A 27,584-nucleotide genomic window follows, 5' to 3' on the forward strand; every position below is an offset into this window, starting at 1 on the left:
TTTAGAAGACATTTTTTCCTCAACGTGACCTCTTTTCTTCGATTATATAGTTAAAACGTGATTAGGACGCGTGAAATACCACGAAAATGGGGTTTTCGTAATAGTTTTCGTAGTTCTGTGCTGTAGCGACGTACGTCCGTTCCCTGTGAAAGTCTGAGCGACACTGGCTCTCATCCCCTGCGCTGGTTCCACTACACTTTGACATAATCGCGCCGCTGCCATGTTGCTACGTTCGGATCTGCTTCTCTCGGCCTGTTGAATTCAGTTTAGTGTGGTTTTCCCTTTCAGGACGTGTTATGAAACCCACATCAGTGAGTATTGTATTCATTTTCTCTAATTTTCCTGCCTTTGTTCTCGTTACAACGTTGCTTTGTTGTTTTTTGCCGTTTGCTCTATCAAAATCAATTTTGTGCGGTGTTTGTGAGTATTTCTTGTTTTTATGAGATAGTTTCAATAAAAAGTGATGTGTTTTGACCATTTTTACATTGCTATAGCCTATTTTTGTTAGATTTTCTTCGATTAATGTGGTTTTTAAGGCAATGTTTTGATTTTGAGGTTATGTTGAGCGTTCATTGACCCAGTTTCGGGGTGGTTGCCTCACCCCACCGTGCGCGAATTTGTGCTAGTCGCCAAAAACAACTTGTGAGATTCCGAAAACAAAACACGATCGTATTGGCGTGTAAACTCTCTAAACACGGGAGTTATTGTTAACAGATCCGATTAAACGTGTAAATTACTTAATATTGGAGCTTATTATTTTAAAAATAGTGTTATGGCTTTATAACAGGGGTAATAAAATTTTGTATACACAATGTACTAATAGTAAAATAATAAATAATTATTTTTTATGACAAATGGTGTCGTTTTAGTAATTTTTAATAATTTGTCGATGAATAAAACTAATAAAGCTTTAAAACTAATTATTTTTTTTAGATTTTTTGCGTAATTAACACGCTACAAAATTTACGACGAATAATTTAAGAAAATAAAAATAGTTATTTGAATATTTTTGTAGAAAATATGAAGTTAACATTAAATCTTATAATTTTATACCAAAACTAAATTATTAAAAATCACAAACAATCTGGGTACACTATTAGATAATATAATATAGATAGTACATTATTAGATTTCATGCTAATTTTATATTTGTCCAAAAAATATATTATATCTAATAATTTCATACCACAATAAGTTATTAAAAATCACAAACTAACTTGGTACACTTAATTTAAAACAACTTACCATTTTAATTTGACTTATCCAACTACAACGAACTAACAGACAACAAAACTTTGCACTAGTAACAATTAAAACACATTAACAATTCACAGTCGTCATAAAAAAATAATTAACTTACTTTACACTTTACGTTATACTTTTTCAAACTTTTACAACAACATCAGTCCAGTATATGAATGAAAAGTACACTGAAAAGTCTTTAAAAATAGTTTTTTTACACTTTCACACGCGAAATTTTCACTCATAAATGAATATTTGATTGCCGTCGGCAAATTTTATAACCCCATTAATGATAAAAACTTCATAACTTTGTCAAAACAATATTTTTAAGCTTTATATGTCAATTTTACGGTAATTAATAAACTTTTCATATTTTTTATACTTGTAAAAACTTTTTAAACTGTCTATAAGTATTTTATTTTCACATAACTTTGCTTTCCGTCACTGAAGTTAGTCTTTTATATACTTTTTTTCGTAAACGCCACTTTTATACTTAATAAAAACACATTCGTTTAATGTAAAACGATTAAATATGACGAATAAATAGTAATTTAACTCGATAAAATTATTTTATTACAGTTTTTAAGACACATTTCACTTGCCGACGGCAACTTGAATTTCACGGAACACGTTAAAACTTCCGTATTTTTCGCCGCAACTTCGTAATTTTTAACACGATTGTAATAACTTATTACGACGTTCGGAAAAACTTATTTCGGCACGGATTCCACGTAGTTTCCCGAACTTAGTCGTCCGGAGACTAAGTCCATGTATGGAGTTTCGCCGGAACCAACCAATTTTCCGAAAAAAATCAAATTTTCCACTATTATCTTTTACCAAGTAGCGGCATATGCATTTATTTAGAATTTGAACGATTTTTTGAAGAAAATGTGATTTTCTTAATATTTTAAAATTCGATAAATTTTATTCATAAGGTTCAATTTCCCGTGCAGCCTCGAATGGGCGTATACCGGGGTTGGGGTGCGTGGGGGAGGGGTAGAGTGGGATAGCAAGCATCCCGAATTTTCTCCGAAGCCAGGAACCTCGTGGTTGAGAATGATACTTAAATAATTTTATTTTCCACATTTTGCATTAAGTTTCGTATTTTCTTGCCATAGCATTAAAAACTATAATTATTTCCCTAATTTTCATCAAATCTTTTTCTCTCTAGATGAATTCTTTAAAGAGTTATTGGACAAAACGTAAAACGGCGTAGAACATTCTAGAAAAAGGAGAGAACGGGATGAGAGAACTTTTGCCCCTCTCGTATTTCCCGAACGCAACCATCCCCTTGCACGATAATCCTTCTGCGCATGGCGCAGAACCCAGCCCACTCCCGGGCTGTATAAAAAGGAGCGCCAGGGAGAGGAAATTTCAGAAGATCGCCGGGTCTCGTACTAGCAAGACGTCTGTTCCACGGTCGGGAAATCAGTATTCGCCTGTAACTCGTGCCGAGTGGTCGTGCCGCGCTCCTCCGCGTTCCCCTGCCTTTCCCTTCCTATAAAAAAATATCTTTTCCAATTCGAAAAAAAAACTTTAAAAATAACCGGGTTAATTTCGCGTAAAATAAAATGCAGTGTGCTGTCCTGTGGCGGTGGTAGCAGAATCGCAAGTAAGTGGACTTAATTTTTTATTTCAGTTTTATTTTATTTTGAGTTTTTCTTGGTTTAACTTGATTTTTTTCCAGCGAATATTATTTTTTATGTTATGTTTTATAATTTTTCTTACGTTTCTTATTTTTGCGACCGTCAATAATTTATTTCTGCTTGATTTTTTATTATTTGCGATTATTTTACAGGGATAAAGAGAAATTGTATTTTACTCCAAGCGAAAACTTTCGGGCAGGAGAATAATTCTCCTGTACTGCTGCTGGCGTAAAAACTAAGTCCGCGAATGATCGGCGAAGCGAGTTTATAACTTTTCCTATGCATTGCAAATTTTTCCTAAGTTGAATTTGAACTTAGAATTTTTTCAAACCATGTCTTCACTGCAAAATTTTTCCTAAGTTGAATTTCAACTTAGAAATTTTTCAACCCATGTCTTCACTGCTAAGTTGAATTTCAACTTAGAAATTTTTCAAACCTTGTCTTCACTGCAAAATTTAAACTAACACTTTATTTTAAAAACTTCTGCGACTCCGAATTTATTTAAAGCTTAATTAAAATTTTCTAAGTCGGGTTAAAATTTAAAACACAAAATTCGACTTAGAAAAAAATATTTAAATTAAAAATATAGCACTCCGACGAAAATAGAGTTCAGTAAAATTATTTGTTTCGAAATTATTCGAAGTTCACAACGCGCGACGCGATTTCACGCACGGTAACTTAGTTTACGGCGGGCGTTCGCGACCGGTCAGACGTAGCTCACCGGGAACTCTGGCTGCCTTAATTTACCCGGCTTTTCCACCCGGCTCTCTAACTCCCCCGCGTCTGTGTCGGGATTGTTCGGAAATACTCAAATTGATCTTTAACCGCTCAGTAAAACAGTTTATTTTACAATAAATAATTCTCGCGCCGGGCAAATATTTGAAATATTAGCTACATTTTCTTAATTGCGATTCGACCCTTTTTTATTAGTCTGCGGACTTGTATTTAAAATGAAGAAAATGTTCGTCTTGTATTTTTGCCGTCGTCGGAGCGAATAATGGGCCTGATTTTAATCAGTTATGTTCTAAGTCCCAAAAATTGATAATTTCGAAATCGAAAATTGAAAATATTAATTCAACTGGCCTATGGAAGAAGATTGGACACTCAGCGACTTCGGACTTCGCGAGAAAATTATTTTCTTTAATAAAAAGCACAAGTAAAAATGTTTTTTGCACTTTAAAAATTCTTGGTGTGGATTTTGATTGCAAATGTGGTGCGAATAAGTATTTTTAAACGTTGTGGGTTCGATTCCTACAACGTAAAAATATTTTTCGACTTAAAATATTTTTTGTAAGGACTTGGACTCTGAATGTGATGCGAATGTGATTTTTTTATATATATTTTTTTAATTACGGGTTTGATTCCTGTTACTAAAAAAAATATGCTAAGTCTGAATGTGACATGTATGATTGTATTTTTAAAATATTGCGGATTCGATTTCTCCAAAGAAAAAAAAATATTTGTCTTAGAAAATTTTAGTTTTGGGACTATGAATGCGAATGTTGTTTATTATTTTTAAACTTGTGGGTTCAATTCCCTCAAGGAAATATTTGCTGAGACTTTGGTTCTGTATGTGTTGCGAATGTGACTTTTACAATGTTTTTAATGTTACGGGTTCAATTCCTGCAATCATAATTATGATGTATTACAAAAAAAAAAAATATCTCTCTGAATGAGATGAGTGAAAATAGTATTCTTTTTTAGTTATGCGTTTAAATCCTGCATAGGGAATATTTTATCGACTTCAAAAATTTTTTTCAACGCATATGACTCTGAATGAGAAGCGAATGTGAAGGAAACGTGGAAAGGAATGTGTGAAAATTGTGTGTAAGGAAAAAGAGTAATTTGGGAGCTCTTTATGTATATGGAATAATTTTTAACATTACTATGAGTAAAAAAAGTTATATAAAAAATACTTACTTGCACAAATACTTGCATTCAAGTACATACATGCACACATACCTGCATTCAAGTACATACATGCACACACATTCCTGCATTCAAGTACATACATGCACACACATACATCCATTCAAGTACATACATGCACACACATACATGCATTCTCGTACATACATGCACACACATACATGCATTCAAGTACATACATGCACACACATACATGCATTCACGTACATACATGCACACACATAGCTGCAATCACGTACATACATGCACACACATACATGCATTCACGTATATACATGCACACATACACCTGCATTCACGTACATACATGCACACATACACCTGCATTCACGTACATACATGCACATATACACCTGCATTCAGGTACCTACTTGCACACATACACCTGTATTCAGGTACACATACATGCACATACCTGCATTCAGGTACATGCACACACATACCTGCATTCAGATACATGCACACACACCTGCATTCAAGTACATACATGCACACCCATACCTGCATTCAGGTACATACATGCACACACATACACCTGCATTCAAGTACATACATTCACACACATACCTGCATTCAGGTACATACATGCACATATACACCTGCATTCAGGTACATACATACATGCACACACATACCTGCATTCAGGTACATGCACACACACACCTGCATTCAAGTGCATACATGCACACACATACCTGCATTCAGATACATGCACACACACACACCTGCATTCAGGTACATACATGCACACATACACCTGTATTCAGGTACATACATGCACACATACACCTGCATTCAGGTACATACATGCACACATACACCTGCATTCAGGTACCTACTTGCACATGTACACCTGCATTCAGGTACCTACTTACACATACACCCGCATTCAGGTACATACATGCACACATACACCTGCATTCAGGTACCTACTTGCACACATACACCTGTATTCAGGTACATACATGCACACATACACCTGCATTCAGGTACCTACTTGCACACATATACACCTGCATTCAGGTACATACATGCACACATACACCTGCATTCAGGTACCTAGTTACACATATACACCTGCATTCAGATACCTACTTGCACACATATACACCTGCATTCAGGTACATACATGCACACATACACCTGTATTCAGGTACCTACTTACACATATACACCTGCATTCACGTACATACATGCACACATACACCTGTATTCAGGTACATACATGCACACATATACACCTGCATTCAGGTACTCACTTAATTAAATAATTTGAGTTTAACATTAATTAAATAATTTTAATTAAACATTAATTAAATAATTTTAATTTAACTTTAATTAAATAATTTGACTATAACTTTAATTAAATAATTTGAGTTAAACATTAATTAAATAAAATTAAAAACTTTAAAAATATGATCATAATACAATTAAATTAAATATTTATATTAAAGCAAAGCTAGGATTAAATGAAACCGATCCTATAGCACCTGCCAAGCGTGGGGATTTTGGGGAACCCGTTTTTAGGAAGGAGGTCTTTTACTTACTGATAGAGTAAATAAAATATTTTGATATTAATTTTTGTACAAGCATTTATTTTAATGAGGATGCATACCTACTATTCAGTAACAATACATGTAATAACAATACACTCTGCATAGTATTGGATTAGATTTTTAATTATAAGTACAACACAGAGCAAAGAAACAATATGTGTTGAGATCTCCTTTATCATTGATATTATTATTTATCCGCTACTAAACATGACAGTGCATGGCAAAAAAAAATCATGCATACATGCATGCAAGCATGCCAGTTTAACTGAATCTTCAAAGTATTGCAACTTACTATGCGACTGGTTCACTAACTCACATGTACACAGGATTTAAATAATTTTTAAATAAATAGGTATTTAAAATAAAATACAAAATATATTTGCACGCATGCATAAATATACATTCAAATATCTACAATAAAACATTGAAATCTACTTGCATAATTTATTCCAAACATTAGAAAAAAATATTCAAATAATAATAATTATAAATCATTTATTTTTGATTTGATTAATCAATCATTAAATTGTATTGTTTGATTTAAAAAATAACTAAATAATTAATCAAACAATATTTTAAAAAACAATAAGCCTATGAAACCATTTTAAACAAATAGACATCACCAAATCATTAATATTTATTAACCAAGTACGAGCCAAGTATCTCTGGCCATTTAACAAATACGATATATTGTATGCAGTGATTATTTCCTAGACACAGTCTCGACATAATATTATGAACAGAAACAGCTGTTGCTTACACCTCATGTTTTGAAGGCACTCGACTCGATTCTATAAACATAGCGTACTCGAATGAATCGATGAGATTGAACCCGCTATGTATGTGTCATATGCAGGTGTAAATTGATATGCAAAATATGCATCTATTCAAATCGATTGTAGAGTTTTGCTACGATTTTCGTCTAATTTTGTTTGAAATTATTAGAAGAAAAAGATTTTTAGCTAAAAATAAAATATGATAGGAACACACCACTCACACTGAGCCCTACTTCGTGAAGTCTAGTCGGTTAGGAAACTACTTTATCTAAGCTGAGTTATGGCTGAACTGGCATTAATGCACACATTGATTTGAAGATCATAAAACTCAGTGTCAATGTTTGATGATCAATGTTTGGGATTGATAGTGACTCATTTCAATATTTATAATCATTATTATATCAGCCACAAGACGTCCACTGCTGAACATGGGCTTCTAAGTACTGGGTTAATTAACCTAATGTTGCCCCTCCCTAAACTAGGAGACACAGAACATAAAAACATCAAACCTATTTAAATATTGAGTTTTCTTTTCTGTCAGTCACCAACAACTTACGGCCCTGCTCGGAGAAATATAATGGTTACTTAAATTATTCCTTAGTAACGATTTTGTGGAAAAAACAATTGTTAAGGACTCGGTTACGTATCAATTAAATGAGTGAGTATGGTGTGACGTTAAATTCATAAACACTAAAACTCGACATCGTATCGTCACGCCATTTTATCCCCGGAGGGGTAGGCAAGAGAAGTGCACATTACGGCACGTAATGCCACTGTACAATGTAAACCTACTTTTCACCACTTGTGGTAATAAGTCTCATGTTATAGGTCAATGAGCCTATTGCCATATACGGGGCACATATTCCAGACTCTATGTTACTACTCTGATTTTTTCAAAAAACCAAAAATCAATAGTACCTACTAAAAATCTAACCAAGATATAGAAAGCCAATATTATGAATGGACACTGTCTTTAATCGATTAACGACAAAACATCAAACAATAATATGGACAGTGCCAATCGATACTGCAGTAATTATAACTCATTACTATCCGAGTGTAAACAACCAGCTGACACCTTTGTCTGGCGGTCACAATGACTTGCCACTAACTGCACATCAACATACACTCTCCAAGTCACTACAATAGACTTTAGACTCTGTCTTAAATATGTTAGAGTTGATAATGTGTTAGCAGTCGTAGGTAATTTGTTACTGCTTTGTTCCGTTGTGCCTGATACAGGCGCAATTCTAAGACTTTTCTAATCGATTTCCTTAATAAAAGTCTGCGGAAGATCGGTTTTGCAGTAGCGAATTTTATAGGCTAGGATAAAATTATAGTAACAAAAATGCCCATGATAAAATGTATTCTTCACTCTCATGATGTATTTGTACATATCTGGAATTCACTTCAAAGAATAAAAAGCATTCACAATGAAAAATGTGTAGGGACTTGTTTAATAACATAATTGTTCAACTGTACTGTACACGCCCATCTCCCCCTCGGGAACACACCGATGACGCAGTCTAAGGGTACTTTTCACAAGAGAAGTGCTTTGTAGCTATGCTACGATGATGTAATTGGTACGCTGTGAAACTATGTAACTGTTTCCACTGATACTAAGCTATGTAGCTTGGGTGCACGAGAAAGATATGCAGCTCGAGATGCCCCGATGTATCGATAGTAGGGAATAGCATCCCTATTCCATAGCAGTACATCCTATGAGGATCGCATTCATAGCTCCGACGCGCATTTTTCGCATATAAAAATATAGCTTAGTTGAGTCCATTTCCACCAATGCTAAGCTATGTGTACAAACAAATATGATTGGTAGAAGCCAAACGCATCTACAGCAACGTAGCATAGCACATCTCTGTTAGAACAGCACCCCGGGTGTAAACAGGTATTTTTTTCCATGGCACCAAAACTTCCGTGTCCGGTAAGTACCTGCGTCATTATTTACCATCACAGTTGACTTATCGATGCGATGGAAAATCTGTTAATTCTCTGTCAAATTTTACGGCCCACTGAATTATTGATGTTATATGACAGGTAACTGTTCCCGAGACACTCTCATCCTCTTTAATCAATCCACCTTCCCGGCTTCGGCATCAAATCCTTTTATTACAATCCGACTTCCTTCCGACAGTAATAATATAATATCGAAAAAGGCAAATGTTTGATGTAAACAGTAAAAAAACAAGGAATATTATATATAAATAAACAAACCTATTTTCCTTTTGTGTGTTTAAGCCTTTAACTGCCATCAGAAAACTGTTGAAGGCGAATCCTCCACTAACGTAGGTCACCGGTGTCCTACGCGGTAGTTAGCATGTTAATGATGGATAATGCCGTCAAATCAATTCGCCTCTGATCCCGTCCCACTCAATACGCTACACAATAACAGCAAATTATAACGAATAAAAGTATACGAATCGATGTACAGCGAGGCCCACGCGTGCCCTAATTAAATTCCCCAGAGAAATCATAGAAAAACTATGACCTCTAACGATATAATATCATGATTAAGTATTTAAGTAACCGACATACCTGTAATAACTCGCATTACGGCCATTCAAACATATTCCTTCTACTACTAATAAGGTTCATTTTCCTCTGTCGCTATCGAAGTAAATATTTCTCGTGATATATTGCCATACTTGTAGCTTAATACATTTTTAGTCGAACATCAACAACTTCGTTCAATATAAATGTCGTTATTTTTTTTCTATTACTGCTAGAAAGTATTACTCAAGGCCGTAACAGCTCAATTATGAAATGGCGAAGAATACTTGATCATTATAGATAGATAGCATGGTTGAACAAGGCTACATTCCCATGCATTGTCGACCATTGTGAATATAAATAATTTAGCAGCTAACTGCGCGAATTCAAAAGACTTGACTTCATAGAAAATCTTCCTTTTAATAACGAACTAAGTTCTCAATTTACACGTCTGTACTCAGACATGTCAGAGCTCTAACAAATAATTTCGAACCCAAAAAATCATATGATTTACATTAAACGTTCCAAAATGAATCCTAATACAAAGAAAATAGAAATTGAAATCAGTTACTCTCATAAGAGCATTGAGAACGTCTAACTTTTTTTTCTCTGATAAACAAACTCGAACTAAGGAATTATGTGTTCAAATTAAAAAGTATTGGGAATCGAAGCCGCGAACTGTCCAACTTTTCTGATGACTTCTTCGAGTTTGTTAAAATTGAATAAAGATTCTGCAATTGAAGGATTATGGGGGATTGGAGTGCAGATTCAATTTTAATTATGTTTTTTTGTAAGTCTTATTGAATGGGGTTTTAAGTCTTAGGTTCGATTTCCGGTCGAGAGAAGATTGAATATGCATATAGGAATCAAGCAATAGGTTCAATGTCTATTACATTCTAGAATTTATAACGTGACTGAACTCTGCCTACCCTTTCGTTGGTTAAATACCGTGATGTTAAAGTTTTTCATCGTTCATAAAAATATCGCAATATTATAGTTCATATAATCGTCACAATAAAAACTCATAGTTTGTCCTTTGAATATAAAAACTCATAGTTGTAATTCCTAGATCAGTTTTCCTCATTTTGTAATAAGGAAATTGTAAATTATTTTGAGGGCCAGCACATCAAGTTATCCTAGTCAGTATTATCAATATTTTACTTTATTACTGGGTGGTACGGTTTTTAATCGACTGACAGAACTTGATCATTAAAGGTAGTTTGAATCGCTGCCACTATAGATTGCATTACTACACTCGGCGTCACAAAAATCGCACCTCTTGGAAAATTGTAAGTTTAAAACATGTCCCGCCAGTAACGAATAAAAACTCATATTTTGTACTATCTTATCCAATTCTTAGTTATATTTTCTTCATTTTGTAAATACGGAAATTGTAACTTAATTTGAAGAGGCAGCACATTAAGTTATCCTAGCTAGCATTATCAATCATTTCAGGGCTAGGGAGGGTAACACTAGGTTTTACGGTTGTTTATTGCTGATAAAATAAAATGTAACTTTGATCGTAACCATTTGCATTTGGCTCGCTTTTATTCCCTGGTATACAAAAAACCAAATCCATTGATTTATTCTTAAACTTAAATGAATTGCCTTTCCAATGATACCTTACAGTCATATGTCTGCCATTGATTAATAGGGTTAAAATGACTATGAAGGGAACTTTTAAAGAGGTGCGATTTTTGTGACGCCGAGTGTATTATGTGGCTGAAGTATGAGCTAATTAAAATCGTCTAACATTGTAATAATTGAGAGGTTACTTATTAGAAGATTTTAGGTTCGCTTTCAACCCGGACACTGACACTCCCTCTCGCGTCGCCCAAGGCGGAAGAAGTCATTAGAAGACCCCCCCCCCTCATAAAAAACCTAAACCTTGAAACCCTGAAATCTAAAATCCTTTTCTTGGCAGTCGCCGTACCAAAAACATTCTACAGCAGCCAATAGTATCCTTAGCATTTAAAACCAAACAATTTTGAACGTCAAACCAGAATTTCAAATCAGTGCCCGTCTTAGAACTAAGCTGCATTATTAATACAAATGAACTATAATAACCAAGCGTCATTTTACAAACAAACAAACTTGACAAGTAATTTAACCGTCAATACCTGTCACCCAGACAACAGCATGTCAACCTACCCCATTTCTCCAATGCATCTTCAACTTAAACCACCTGTAATTAAAGTCGAAAGTCTATTGGAAGTTAACAGTTGATTGGAGTAACTTGACGTGACGTTTATAAATGGCTAAATATTTTACAAAGCAAAGCATACCTTTGACAGGGTTCCAAGTAACATTGGGTTATAATACTCGTACCTTGGTATTAAATCGTGGCATTTTGGCTACAATTATTGGGTTAATAGTTAATTTTGACATGGTAGAGAAGGGGTTTGTTGCTGTCTATTTTCTTGCAATATACCTATTTGCCTGCTGGCAAATTAAGTATATTGCTTATTGTACTGCTGTACAACATAGTCAGGTAGCATTAACTATGTGGTGTGATGGAGTCGAATACAATTTCTCATAACCATTCCCACATTCCCTGCAAATGTCGTCAGACCTGAATAAGACACTACACATTTGATATAGCCCTGACAACAGCACTCTCTGATGCTTCATCAGATCTTAACCTATGAATAAGAAGATGAATCGTTGACTGAATAAAATAAAATAAATGTAATATTATTAAAAACTTGCCTTAATTGACAATATGAGATCAATTTAAGATTTTACTTTTATTTCTCCTAGTTCCTGGAGATCAGAGACTTGACTTTAGATATAGCTGCAGGGTACTTTAGAGGCACTCCATCAAACAAACAAAAAATATTTTTTTAAATCAGTCTAGCTTTTGTCTTAACAGCACCTAAAATATTTTCATAAGTTTTTTCATGTGAATATGTAAAAAAAATAAGGTAGGAAGTATGCCATTTTTTATATCATTTTATCTTTTTTTGAGATATGTTACATCGTTATAAGACATGGGGCAACATTGATCCATCACCTTAAATGTATCAAATACGGTATTTCAGAACTATTCAACACTTGACTTCTACGTAAGTTTCTTAAAATTTAAAAAGCCACACTCATCTATTAGAATTACATAAAAATAAATTCTCTAGTTTAAATTTTAGAAGACACAATACTACTGAGTTCTTTCGATAGTTCGATTCGTCATGCCATTGTTTCCAAGTGCCGGAGCATTGTTTAAATTAATCAGCGACATTAACTTGTTATGTATAGGATAATCATTGTCTGATTAACATTAACTAAATTATATACATTGAAATTCACACTAGACATGTTATTAAATTGCTATTGAATAATATTTGAATGTTTTGACTGTCTATCCGTTTAATTGATCGTGTGCATGTCCAGCTGACTGCCGCAGTCTGAGACATTTAATGATTACTAACTTAAACTATTACTTTCTAACGATTTTTTATGGAAAATAATAGCTAAGGATTGGGTTAAGTGAGTAGTAAATGACTCTGAGTACCGCGAGAAGAGTTATTAGACTTCTTATTGTAATGATATCTCAATAAGTGTCAAATAAACTGCATTTATAACGAATAGTTTGAATTTGTAACTAACACGTCGACAAATTTTATAAAATCAAAAAAACAATTTGTCCTCTATAATTGAGTCGATAACAGTTAAAACCTATAATATATTTCTTCATTTTCACAATCATACTTAACAGCCCGTCTTAACATCCCAATCAAAGTATTTCACAAAGAATTAGACGTAGATCTGAACAGTTTTTGCTACATCTCGAACGTGTGAAATAAATTAATATTATCTTTAGCCAACAAATTTTTGATTAAATATGCCACAAACAGTCGCGGTTACTTTACGAAGTATCTATAAAACTTTTCAGACAGCCAACTAGTGTAATAACCTCGAAACCCTCAGTTAAACGCGTTACAAATACGATTTTAGCTTAATTTCTAAAACGATGGACTTACGAAATTAATTTAAGTATTTCATTTAATGTTCAAAGATAAAGTTTGAAATTTAATTCGAGTTACAAGCAAAGGAAGAAATTAACATATTTTTCTTTGCTTGTAACTTTGAAAGTAGCCAACATTTTTGGTAAAAGAAATGTACCAAAAATATGCACGTTAGTAATGTTTTGGTAAATAATGTTACGTTTGGCTAAAACTCAAACGTTCAAGAAGAGATCGTTTTCCTTTTTAAAAGAGTGGCTATGCGCGTATGTCTTGTTTGGTGATGTGTGTGTCCATAGGCGGCACTGATCGCTTACTATCAGGCGGACTAATCCTTAAAAAATCATGCCTTGTGCATTGTAGTAGGCAGAAACTAAATGGTCTGGTCTGGTCATAGTATAATTGTAGAGACACACAACAGAAAATTTTAGTCGATCATACTTTTTAAAGAGAGACAAAGAAATTATCAGTACCGCATTCAATATCAATTTCGAATCACCACTTTTTTAAACAAAACACAGACACACTCAAAATTCTAACAGCGTCTGAAGTTTAAAATTAAATACCGTAGCCTCCACCCTCGTACCTCGGTAAATAAATGTTTGAACGCTACGTCTAGACGTCTCCCAGACCCCTAGTTGAGGGGATCGAACAATGCACTCTGATGTCCTTAGGGACCGTCTGGGATTCTCGTCTAACTATAGAACGTAGACTTTAAATAACCTCTAATCTAGTTATTAGACTTTCTTAAGTAATATTGAAAGGATTTTTTGATGTATTTTGTATTGAGCTTATGTATGTTCTATAGTTATAAGTTAAATCTATAGATTTTTAACGTGATAGGATTTTCTCCTGTGTCGTGGGTGCGTTTACAAATATACAAGTTCACATAGACATGACACCAAGACCAGAAATAAGAACTTTTGGAACACACATTGACTTGCTCCGTGCGGGAATCGAACCCTCTACACCGCACCAACCGTGCTGTCTTTTGGATAATAATACGTATGTAGGTAATAGGACCGGTCGTAACTATATCAAACTTAGATTTTAGATCTCTCTTAGATTCAAATTCACATAGTGACATAACTTGAACAGGTTTTAGGGATCTTAAGATTACAATTGTATTTCTAGTGTAGTAAGCAAATTTATAAAGAGACTGGCCTAGCTTAGGTCACATTCGAAGCGTGTGTTTGTTTATACATAGGCCTTTTCGTAGTATATAGGTATTTAAAGTATGTGTTGTTTATACGCCGGCCTGCCTCGTTGGTTGATTAGTCGTATAAGTGCTATAGTAGAGCAAAGAGCGTCGGGCTACTGATGGGATTTTCAATTTTTTAATCTTAGTTATTGTATGGAGTCTGGAATTACATCTAGTATTCGGTTATAGGCTCACCCTGTACATAATTGGAGTCATAACGTGTAAAAGTCAGTGTAAAATTCGGGAATTAAAAGGCATGACGCTATCGTGTAAAAGGTTCAAGTTCGATTGCCCGGTTAAGCCAATTCATTTGGTTTCAAAGTCATATCATTTATTCCAATTAGTGCAACAAAGGACTTGTGAAAGTTAAATAATAAAAGTTGGTGTGTCTGTCGCTGGGTGCTTAATTGTTTGTGTTGCTTATTGTTTTGTGGTGTCATTTGAAATTATGTTACATTGTTTAGTGATGTTATTGTGGATTTAAGTAAATTTTGAGTTTAACAACGAGTTGCACATCAGATTTTAGGCAACCTTCGTTGCATCGCAACAAAGTTAAATAAGGTATACTATGTGAGTGTATTGTACCCACATCATTATACTTATTCTCAGGCCTCATTATACTATTCTTCCTGCTTGGTCAAAGCGAGAGGGTAAAAGTGTCAGACTCTTACTGTTTAAAAACCACCCCATTCCTACTCTTGCTTTTTGTAGATATCAGCCCTTCTAGGCCCCATCTGTGGTGGTTTGAGGGCTCTTTAAGGTGTGTTTCACATTGGGGCTTATAATACGGTACTTATTCGAAAGAATTAACGACAGTTTATTCGAAAAGGTATAGTCGAAATTTTTAAAAAACATATACTTTAGAACTACCTCTCAAATATACAATGAAAAGGCAACAATGAATTACACATTCTAGTGCATTAGAACCTTATTGATTGACAATTAGACATAATAATTCTAGCTTCAAAACCAATTAGCTGCACTTCCATTAGACTGTGAATAATAAATACACCAATCACCAATTGCAGTCATCAATATTTCAGGATTTCAGGCGGTTACCGCTGAACGTGTCAGCTGGTTGCAGCTATTATAATAATTAATAATTATAATAGGGATGATGACGGGGTATGAAAATTTAAAAATCTATTTAGTCCGTCAATTGTCTTGAAAAAAAAGCATATATACGGTCGAATTGAGAACCTCCTCCTTTTTTGAAGTCGGTTAAAAATATTAGACACGTATCTTTTTATTTTGTCGTATGAGAAAACAATAAATAATTAAAGTTTAGGAGTGAGAGCTACTTACTTTTGAATATAAAACGTACAAAAAAGTGACGTCACGCAATATGTCGAAATTATTGGATTCTGTAAGAAAATAAATGACAGACATTAAAATAAATATTAATCACCTACTCTATTAATCACCTTTCTTCAGTACGTATGCACTGTTTTTATTATCTGTTTATATTTTCACTTCTGCCATTAATTACCGGAATTGTTTTGATAGGTTAGCATTAGCTGCTGTGGCTTTGAATAGGTCTACTTTCCGATAAAGGATTTCTCAGTTTTAATTTTTTTTTCTGATAATATGGATCGATTTAATATCTAAAATAACTAAATAATTTTTCATCCATACATACATCATAATCATTAGCCTATAAGTGGCACACGAAGAAGGGTTAAACATTAATCACCACGCTTGCTCAATGTGGGTTGGCGATTTCAAACTTATAATCAGAAATTAGAAATAAGCCTAGGTTTCGTCACGATGTTTCTTTCACAGTTTGTCAGTGGTGTCTAAATAATCTTCGAAAGTAGATATACCTAACTCGGAAAAAGTGACATAAGTATTTGTAACTCGGAAAGTACATATAACTCGGAAAAAGTGACGTTGTTAGTAGATGCATTAGAAGCGGGCAACCGAGCCAACAAATACATTATTTTTAATATAGTATTGTTAATAATATGTATATTTGCATTGGACCTCATTACTTATATTGGACAGGGCAGATTTTGTTTGCATTTTGGACATCGTTGATGTGCAATTTTATTTGTTTATTGTGAAGGTTACTGTTTTAACTGAAAGCCTTGTTTGTGGGTTATTACTTTTCGGGTAAATAAATAATATTTGAAATCAATTTTCCCGTAGGTGTTAATTATTCTTGTGAAAGTGACTATTGAGTCAGTTGTTTTGATGTTGATTATGGGTATCGAAAATCTAATGCTGAAGCGAATTTCGGAAGCGGTTTTACTTTATATTTGTTTTTAACTTCATCATTACTCGTGCATCGTAATTTTTTAATGAATATATGAACAATTATGTACGGCCTGGCTATTTTTTTTTTTTGGAAATCTCTCTAAATGTTACGCAACATTATGAAACTTACAAAACTGCGATTGTGTGCACTATCTCTTTCTCCTCTCCTTTTATCTTTTTTACTCCTTCTATCTTTTTTAAAATTAATTAAAACTTTATTCAAAACAGATATTACTGTTACGATTTCTTTCACACGTAACTTATGTACTTTTAAAAGGATATTAGACCTTATTTCAGTTGGTTATAAAGTCTTAATTTCTTTGTTACAGTCTCGAAATGGTGCTTCAGAACAAGGTGAGCCGCGCGCTCACTAGTCGCTTGATAGCACCAAAGAAGAGAATCGCAGCATGCCTTGCCGTACTACTAGTCGGGGTCTTTACATACATCGTGCTTTCCTCCGCTTCCTGTAAGTCTTAGAATCATAGTTTATTTTATTATATAGTAAGAATAATATGAGCAGACAGATCACCTTGCCTTAGTCGTTATTACAACTACTGTGTCAGAATGGTCGATCATTGAGCATTGCAAGAGGGATGCAGCTATGTAGGTTGTATAGCTCCGTCCCTCTTGCACTGCTCAATGATCGACCATTCTGACACAATTGTAATAGCAGACTAAGGCCCTGATGGTAAGCGATCATGTACACACAGACGAGAGACAAGTGCGTTTGCTAGCCTTTAGATCACTTCGTATCCACAATAAAGTCTATTTTTTGTCACCAAATACTCGTAGATGTCCAAAGAATTTCGTTAAAAGACAACAACTCAGTTTGATTACACAATGTGGCAGGAAAAGAGTGTAATGCTATTCGACTATTGACCGCCTTGTGTATATACGTAAAAGGACCTTTTTATTGTATTTTAAAATAATAAATATACGAATTGCTATATATTACTAATACTTACATAATAATATCTATTACAACGACTTTATTAATCAAAATCTGTGTCGTCACCTGTACACCAATATACCGTATGGAGACCTCTTATGACTTAATTTAAACCATTAATTTATTATCATTTTGACTTATATTATACGTCTCAGTAAGTTGGCCCAGTAGATAAGCCAAAATGTGCGTTGTCCTCTTAGAGCTAATATGAACATTCTTTACAAATAAGGCATTATAACAGCCGCGCCACATGTCCGTAACATTTCTAGACAACCTACAACATTATACTTCTTCTGTGGTCAGGGAACATGAAGCTGAACCCACAGATTTTAATAGATGATTAATTAAAATATATTTATTTTGTTTAAATATTTCCTGTTTTAAATTTTTGGTTTTCGTTGAAATATTTAGTAGTACCTATTATGTTTTTATGGATTAGTACGGTAATACTTGTGGTTTCATTTAAATCATATTATGAATGATCTCCATACTGTATTTTGTATTTATATCGTATCAGTCACTATTTTATTCACAAGACCACTACTATTGAACCAAGACGTTTCCCAATGACTGGTAGATAATTATTTACAAATGTCTTTTACCTTAACCATTCTGAACCATGCCATTCAAATTACCCCACGCGGTATGACAACGGTGGATGCACTCCACATCGCCTAACCACCGTGTAGTCAATCTGCCGCATATAATTAGGTAGCTGTCATGTGCAATTCGATGCAACCGTATCCATTACGAAATTATAGTTTATAGTTTTCGCATATTCCAGGTGCATTGGTTTGACTACACATAACTTACAGTTGGCCATGTGTATGTCTAAGTATTTAGAGGACAACTTTCATGCCACTAAGTGAATGTGCATTGTGCAGTAATTATTATTAACATCCTAAAAAATATCTTATTTTTTTACTTTCTGTGGCTAACTAATCGCTTAACTCGTTCGAAACTGTATTAAAATTCGTCACTAAGTTCCCTTTGAATAATAAAAAAAGACTTAAGTCCGACTGTCATATAATTGACAAGTCATTAAAAAAACCGAGTTGAATTGAAAATAAGCCTTATAAATATGCCTGTTCAGTCTAATCTAGAACAAATTATGTATGTGCATTTTTATAGGGATTTGTATCATAAAACTATGGAATATCTTCTCCTCAAACATATTACACAATACATGATAACAATATTTAATAAAATCGTCTGAAAAATCTCCTACAAAGGAGAAAACAATAAACTTCTGATTTAACTGTACCTAGATACAGTTTAATAGTTTATTGGTATAATAATTTATTTATAAGTAGCAATCACGATGAAAAATCCAATAACACTTTCCCTAACCCGGGTATTAAACTCAGGATATCGTTACGATATACCAGATCAAAAATTACCCACTTTAATGTGCGTATTTTTGCCACAAAGTGCATGTTCTTTGTATGGAAATTATAGAGTATTATTTAACTTTGTGGGAAGGCAAAGCGTAACGTGTAGGGTGTTTCCAGGATAGATAGTACTTAAATTATTACGGAACATATAGTATGTATACTAAACTATAATAGTTGGTTACTAAATAGACCGCGTTTTGTTTTCGATATTGCAGAATAAAAAGGGCTAAATAAATAGGTTCCATTTTTTTGCTTTTTATGTTAGGGTATTAAGACGGGGACTTTAATATACGGTTGTTGTGAGTTCAATTCTCGCATGAAACAATAATTGTTTGGATGATCGCTTTGTTGTTCTGGGTACAATGAGCATTTCAAACTGCTTATATGTTTGTAACAAGAGAAAATCTATTAGTAGAAAATACACCCACACAACGTTACGCCTTTTATCCCCGAAAGGGTAGGTAGAGATGCAAATTACGGCACATAATGCCGTTATGTACATTCATTCTTCACCATTTTTGTTGTAAATCCCATGTAATAGGAGGTGAGCCTATTGCAATGTACTGAGCACAATTCCAGATACCGTGCTACTACTAAAAAATTTTTCGAAAATCCGAAAAAGGTCCAGTAATATTTACTTTGCCCGACCCGAGAATCGAACCCTAGATCCCTTGTCCACTTGCGACCACTTGACCAGTTTTTAATCACTATAATAATTTTGGGACCATCTTATGTACACTTAGTTGCAATAAAGGGTTTGACTTTGGCCAGCAAGGCATTCTTTGAAAATCTGTATAAATATCTATGAGACAAGTTATTTACGCAGATACTTCTTTATATAGGGTCTACTGAATATGGTTCAAAAGTCAAGTTACAATTCTGCAATCTAGACTCCAGATAACAAAACCCAGGTCTAAACTGCATCATTGTTAAAATGCTAATATGAAAACTCTTGCACTAAAGGGTCCTGCTACATACAAAATCATTTTGAAAATATCTCCAATTTACATAAGACTTATTGTTCGAAATGCAACTTTGTATCGACGGAACAAAGGAGGATTTTCTATGATTCGTTCTGTTTTTTTTTCAAGTTCGTGACCTGACCTAGATTTCTTCTACGATTCTTAATCTTAACAATAAAGAGTATTGTTAAGTATGAATGGAATTTTTCCTATAAATGTAGTGTAATTAGCGGACAAACATCCAAACATCTAACAAGTCTAACATCAAAAAACAAACTTTAACAGTTATAATATTCTTAATGATTTGCCGTGTAACACTTTTACATGGCAAAGATAAATCTACAATGATCGCCTATGCATTCATGTTTTCCTGGTACCTACACTCTCCACTCCTCATGTGAAAACCACTTAGTGGATTAGGGGGCAAACGAGGTCACCTGATGGTAAGCAATCACCACGCCCATGGACACCCGCAACACCAGATGAGTCATATGTACGTTTCCGGAAAAGTGGGTCCTTTATTACGAACCAAAAAAAAATTGACTATTCTGTGATGGTACCAATCTATTTATACCATTACTTAGAAACCACACTTCTACTTTTTCCACCCCTTTAGAAAACTAGACCTTATTATGTCAGCCCAAGATTCAAAGTTCTAAGTCTACTTCTCTCAGTACCACAATACACTTTCCTTAAAATGAATATTGTAACATGACATATCATTTGTTACCTACATGCTGTTGTTTACTAGAGCTCTAACTGACAGTTTCAAGTTGGTAAATAATAAATATTATGCACTCGTCTTCTGGGAACATTTTCCCTCATTTTCTTTTATAATGAGGGGTCATTTCCTCAGTGTTTATTTTGTTGATAGATACGTTTCAATGTTGTAGACATTATAAAGTAAAAGACTGTTATTACTTTAAAAAGAAAACCTTGCCCCGAACTATGATATTCTCCTGTGTCGTGAGTGCATTTACAAACATACAATTTCACATGCACATGACACTCAGACCCGAAACAACGATTTGTGGATCATGCAAAAAGTTGTTCCGTGCGGAAATCGAACCCGCTATACGTTGCGCGGTATCCAGTTGCCCAACATGCAGTTAACTCTATCTGTACAACCAAACTATTTAGGTGTCACGAAAGCTGAATTATTAAATAAGCCATTATAGTGACATGCATAAATTATACCCATTATTCCACCATAAATATGACAATACCATGTTGGACGTCAACGACTAATTGTAAACGCATTACTTATGCACGTACTCGAATATGCGTTTTCAGTGTTATTTTAAATGGTGATCCGCCCTGGTTGAATTATTTATAATACGCTCACAATACATATAAATAACTAACATTTAGTTACTTTGCTATCGCACTCGTATTGAAAATCGAGCCAACAAGCTCTGTTAACATACCAGAACTGAATGCGAGTAAACCGTACAGAATTTTCACTCTCATTCCTGAAGCTAAGCATGGAACCTGAACAATTTAAAGATCTTAATTGCGCACTACATTAGAGTGTCAAGTTTGTGCGAAATATTCCATCGTAGGCATCTAACAAACAGAAGCATGGACAAAGCGATTTTGTACACAAATATTTGGAACATTTCAGCCGAGTACAAGCGATTGAGGCTTCGAAGCTTTGTCATGTCAAAATATGATAACAACTCAGCCATTTGCTGCTCGAAAATCTGAGCCAGCTATGGGAAAATTCATCTCGTTCAAATTGATTCAGTTTACTAGACTATCGAGCTATCAACTATGCGGTGGACGAGCATGTGTATTATTGTGTAGGTATGTGTAAAGCATGTGTATTATTGTGTAGGTATGTGTAAAGTTCTAGACTGTAGGTCGGTTTATGATGTTAGTGATAGATTAGATCTGGTTTAAAGTAAGGTTGTTTTAGGAGTTAGTATTGGGCTTAGTAGGTGGGTATTAGTGATAGCACAGCATCTTAGAAATAAACTAAGTGGTACAGCAATGTTAATTTCGATTTTTCGATCATCATCGTGATATAGAGGTTCGTTTTAGAGATATTTATTCTAAAACGAATCTTTCTTTCACCTCGATTGCAATTTAGACACATGAAAAAACGAAAAAGTTTTAACATAGATTTGATTAAGTAAAAATATATTATTCTAATGACTTCACACTTACTCAATAAGAAGTCAATCACATAACAATATAGTACAGTTAATTTTAAAGCTTAGTCCACATGAGTGGTGGTACCCGGTATATTCAAAGGGGCTACAGTTGTATACAGTTGTATGTCTGCTCGTCTGGACATGTCTTACTCCTATGACGTCACGCTGAGTTCGAGACGATACCTGTCGCGAAAGTAATGGGGGTTAAAAATAAACTAAGATTAAACCTAGTACACAGTAAAAGCTTTAAAATATTATGGGATAGGTACATTATTGTCAATTCGATAAAGTTAGTTTCAAGCTGAGTGCCGATGACAAGGCAAAGTTTTTGTAAAAACTCCAGATTAAGATCAAGGCTTCAGAGACATTTTTGATATTGAAAATCGATCAAATTTTAACGAAAATATTGTATACTTAATAGGATCTATCCTAGTCCGATGATTTTACTTTACCAAAGGATGTAAGGGCGAACAGTTTCATTAATGTTGTTTTAAATAGGTAATTATAGTTTAAAAAAGATTTCAAACTAAAATAATGTGGTAAACTTGATCTTATCAAGCCATATTTTTATAATAACTATCATGAGATATACTAAATTAACTAAATCTCACGTACATTAATAGAGAAATGCTCTACTAGTTTCGAGTCACAAAGGGAGTCTTCGTCATACGCAGCCGTTGCGCTTGTGATTAAACCGTGATTTTGAGTTAAGCGATATTGGCCCTTAAAAGCGAAGCTTAAAGTATAGCACAAGTGTGTGTGTGTCTATCGATTCCTTAACATGAAGTGACAAGCGGCAAGTTCCGCTCCTTATAATGTATAAAATATACATAATTTTCTATATGCTATATATTATACTATATAAACACGTTACCATCAGAAAATGCCTTTGATGCTAAATTCGTTACTAATCAAAGATTATCGCATAATATGACGTCATGTCAAACTGTGATACCTTTTCAGTCTTATTAAAAAACCTCGACTAGAACAAGATTAACTTTACTCTGAGGATTAAGTTTGAAGTATCTAAATTTAGTATTAATAAATGCGGAGTAAGGAGAGATTAGCTTGCGCTAATCCAAGGTTACTCTTAGAATAAAAGTTAATCATAAGCGCTACATGGTTTAACGAATGAGTAAGCATAGAGTATCGACTATTTTGAATGGTTTTTATAATATTTATAATCATCTGGCCAACTGTAAAATACCTTTTCTTGGTATCGACTGTTGTAATTACTTTAATTTTATGCTGCAATTTAGAAATATTCCGTTAGACAACTGTAAGGGCGGGCCCCCACTGGGGCTTGGCACGGCAAAGGATTTTAATACAAATTAAGTTATTTTGAACCTTTTTTCAATGAATTTAGAATTTATGTTACTTTATTTTGATACCACGATGCCGCGGCACGCCGCGGAATGTGTAGACAAGAGGTTGACATTTCTGTATCCTTTTATGCTTTCGACGTCAAAAGATTTTGTTTATTGTTTGACAGATATTGACAGGGTTTCGTGAAATGGAAGATTTACTTTACTTTTTGGAGTACCTACGTATATTTTTTACTATACTAAACGCCTCTTTCACCACCTTCATATATGTACCCGATAAACTTATATTATGACAGATAGTACATACAAATTACGTTATTAATTCAAAGTTATCTGATACATTGCGGCTATCATATTATGTAATGTATTGTTGACGTTTCAAAAGTACCCAAGTATATGATTTATTTGGAATAAATGATTTGACTTTATACTAAATATGAAACTATGTTTATAAGTCTTTCTTCGAAGTCACAACGAAATGTGTTAAAAGTACCATTTTTGTGTGTGGAAATAGGCAAGAGCCTGATGTGTAATACCTGCTACATATTTTTCTTTGAATACGCAGGTGAAACCGTATGTTAAGCTACTCATATCATAACGTTATTTGGCGAATAAGTTCAATGTTAAGCCTGTTTAGTTTACGACCATTTTAGTCCTTTATAGGCAAGCCTGTTACCAGCACATCTATGTATTAATGGAAATCCTGTCTAGACATTGCGTAGTAATGGACTATATCTCGGTATATAAAATAACCTTTAGCTTATATATATTTACGTTATACTTCGATCATCATCTTGCAGTACGTCTTAATGCCCTGAAAGATTAGATTCCGAAATCTAGCTTTTATATCAAGATTATCAGTACCATATAGGGTAAACAAAAGTATTTGATTTTGTTTGTTTGATATAACCTTGCTAACTGTACCTTAGAATGAAGTGAGATATCGAAAGAAAAATAAAACTTATAATTTTTAATTAATTTGTCAATTTATAGTCTCAAATACTTTTTAATCTAGGATTGTGATTAATACTCATTACCTAATCTAAGTGAGGCTTTTCACCGACAGTAGGAGAATTACAGGTTCATGATAATGTTTTAAATATAGTATATTTCTACTACTATTTCTATATTATTCCATGAATGCATGACATCACAGAGGAGTCGGAAAACACGCGACTTATCTTTTTTAAATTCATCTTGTTTAATACAAGTATCTGCACTGGTGTGACTGCAGTGATCGTGGCATACTTTCTGTCATCGACCTATTTGTTAAATATGCCAGTAGGACTTGGAGCATTTTAGTTCCTTAAAAAAGTAGTGGTGGCTTTTTAAACAAGTTTAAAATATTTATATTATAACTTTCGCGAGAAGTACAAAATTAATTATTATTATATTATCGGTTAACTCACGTAACTATTTGACGAGGAATTCGACTAGATTCAAGCCATTTCAGAGGCTCAAACAATGATTATTGTTATATGTAATTCCACTAATGTATACATAATATGTATAATACATATAATTCTTTCTTTCCATTACACTTATAGTAATTTTATTATATACAATTTTTATTGTTATCTCAAGTTCAATTCCCGGGGCAACAAAGGTCATTAATTTGTTTTTCATTTTAGTATCTGCATCTTCGGAGAGATTCGAGAAAATTCTCTCATTTTACGAAATATTCTCTCGCCTAGGGCTACCAGACATTAACACAGCCGCAGACATTTTGAAAAAAGAACGAGTACAGTCACCCCTGAATCGATTTTGTCGCCAGACAGAGTGGTACAGACGCAGGTGATGCTATCCCGATCTCTCAAAATTCGTTATTACATTTTAAACTTTGTACTAACGGGTTAAGGTTGGGAAATGTTTGATGTTGGGTGTACCTTGATGTATTGCTGGTGCCAGTGCATGAATTCGAAATTCTCTATTCAAATGAACTATGTTTCGCTGAATATTTTAGTTCTAGTCTGGGAATGAAAAATCAGATGCGTCCATGTTTTGCTCTGACGGTGAATAATTGTGTGGAGGGCTGTTATTAGATATTTTTTAACTATAATTATATTAATGATAAAATGACAATAGGTTACGATATATTTATCGTGAAAAACTAAATATGTTTTTTTAGAATTGCTCGTAATATCTACCCCATGGTGTGAGGGGTGATTTATTAAGCCAAACTTACCGTAGGTGATAATTACTTGTTTTATTAGGTACATACTTTAAGGTCCTTAACAAATCGTTCTTTGCAAACGTTCTAAAAACCATGTGGTTCACTGTGCTCTAAGCACATTTCTGTATACCCCTTAACCTCTCATACGGCGTATATATACGGTGTATAAGACACAATAGAAAACACATTATGTCTCGTGTCGATCTGTATTTGTATAACATTAATATTTCAAAATAAAATACGGTTTATTCACGACTACTAACCCATCATATTCTTTAGTCAATATTAAATACCCCATAAATACTGCAAAGGGTTCCTTTTCAATAATAATTTTCTCTTTTTCAATATTTTGTGTCAATATAAATAAATATCCTTTGTAGTCCCTTCAACTATGTTGTATATTTGTTTGACAATAGGCTATTAAACTATATTATTATATTTGCTAAGGACATAATATATGTATTCAAATATATAATATATGTATTCAAATATATTTCTTTTATCTATGGACTGATTGACTACGTCCAACTGGTTTTATTAACAGACAAAATTTCTTATTGACTGAAAAAGATATGTACTTAAATATGTTTTTTCAGTCAATAAGAAATTATGTCCAACTTCTCAATACGTACTTTACTCGTACTTAATAATATTAAAAAAAAACTGCGATTGATTCCTGATATACTTTAACTTACCTTAACTTTATTACTACCTTAACTCTTTTCTCTTCTAGTAAAGTTTCGTTGTCAGTATTTTTTTTAAAACCCTTGTAATAATAAAATTTACATTTGGTATTTCTTTGTCTTTCTGGTTTCTATTAAACGTACTTACACCTATTTTTACGTGAAAATACATTTTTTTTTTGTTTGAAAAAACGTTGCCCCACACTAGGATTTTCTCCTGTGTCGTGGGTGCGTTTACAAACATACAAGTTCACATACACATGACACCCAGACCCGAAACAACAATTTGTGGATCACACAAAGAGTTGCTCCGTGCGGGAATCGAACCCGCTACCCGTTGCGCGGCAGCCAGTTGCCCAGCCACCGCACCAACCGTGCAGTCTTATCATGTCATTTATTTTTTATTGTCACCGCCCTTCCTATCTGTCATATTATTTTGTCATTATTTTTTTTTATTTTAGCTATTATTTTATTTCACAGCTCGCCTGGAACGAGAAGAGCGGATGGAACAGTTACTAGCGAGTATGAAAGATCACCTCGACTATCTCGACTCCCAGTACAGGGGGAAACAAGAAGCGGTATTGACATTACAGGTAATTTGAACTTTATTGTTTACGCTTTATAGGCTACTTTAGTATACGGGAAAAAGAATTAAGCATTCTACAGTTGGATAGTTTCCTAGATCATGCTATTGAAGTCAAACATTAGATGACGTCATTCGTAAAGTCGCCAGTAGTAAATCTCAATTTCAATCTAGTTCCCCGATACCTTAAAAGAAAAGGCAGATTTTAAAGATCTTCTATAAATGACACACTCAATGTCACGCCTTTCATCCTCGTAGGGGTAGGCAGAGGTCCATATTACGGCATGTA

The 27,584-nt window shown here is 33.9% G+C and overlaps 1 protein-coding gene across 12 annotated transcripts in view; it reads left to right on the plus strand.

Moving 5' to 3' along the window:
• Positions 1-27,584, plus strand: part of LOC118261935 (alpha-1,3-mannosyl-glycoprotein 4-beta-N-acetylglucosaminyltransferase A) — an 88,593-nt gene that overhangs the window by 23,506 nt on the left and 37,503 nt on the right. For 11 of the 12 annotated variants that reach the window (XM_050704257.1, XM_050704259.1, XM_050704258.1 and 8 more), the window contains exons 1-3: positions 2,633-2,854; positions 17,400-17,536; positions 27,193-27,305. In XM_050704257.1, the coding sequence (XP_050560214.1) occupies positions 17,407-17,536; positions 27,193-27,305 (243 nt within the window). In that variant the 5' untranslated portion in view covers positions 2,633-2,854; positions 17,400-17,406. Of the gene's footprint in view, positions 1-2,632; positions 2,855-17,399; positions 17,537-27,192; positions 27,306-27,584 lie in introns of those variants that run through there. The other variant, XM_050704249.1, reaches the window with a different exon arrangement.

The sequence above is a fragment of the Spodoptera frugiperda genome, chromosome 25 (assembly GCF_023101765.2).
Source record: "Spodoptera frugiperda isolate SF20-4 chromosome 25, AGI-APGP_CSIRO_Sfru_2.0, whole genome shotgun sequence".
Taxonomy (NCBI): domain Eukaryota; kingdom Metazoa; phylum Arthropoda; class Insecta; order Lepidoptera; family Noctuidae; genus Spodoptera; species Spodoptera frugiperda.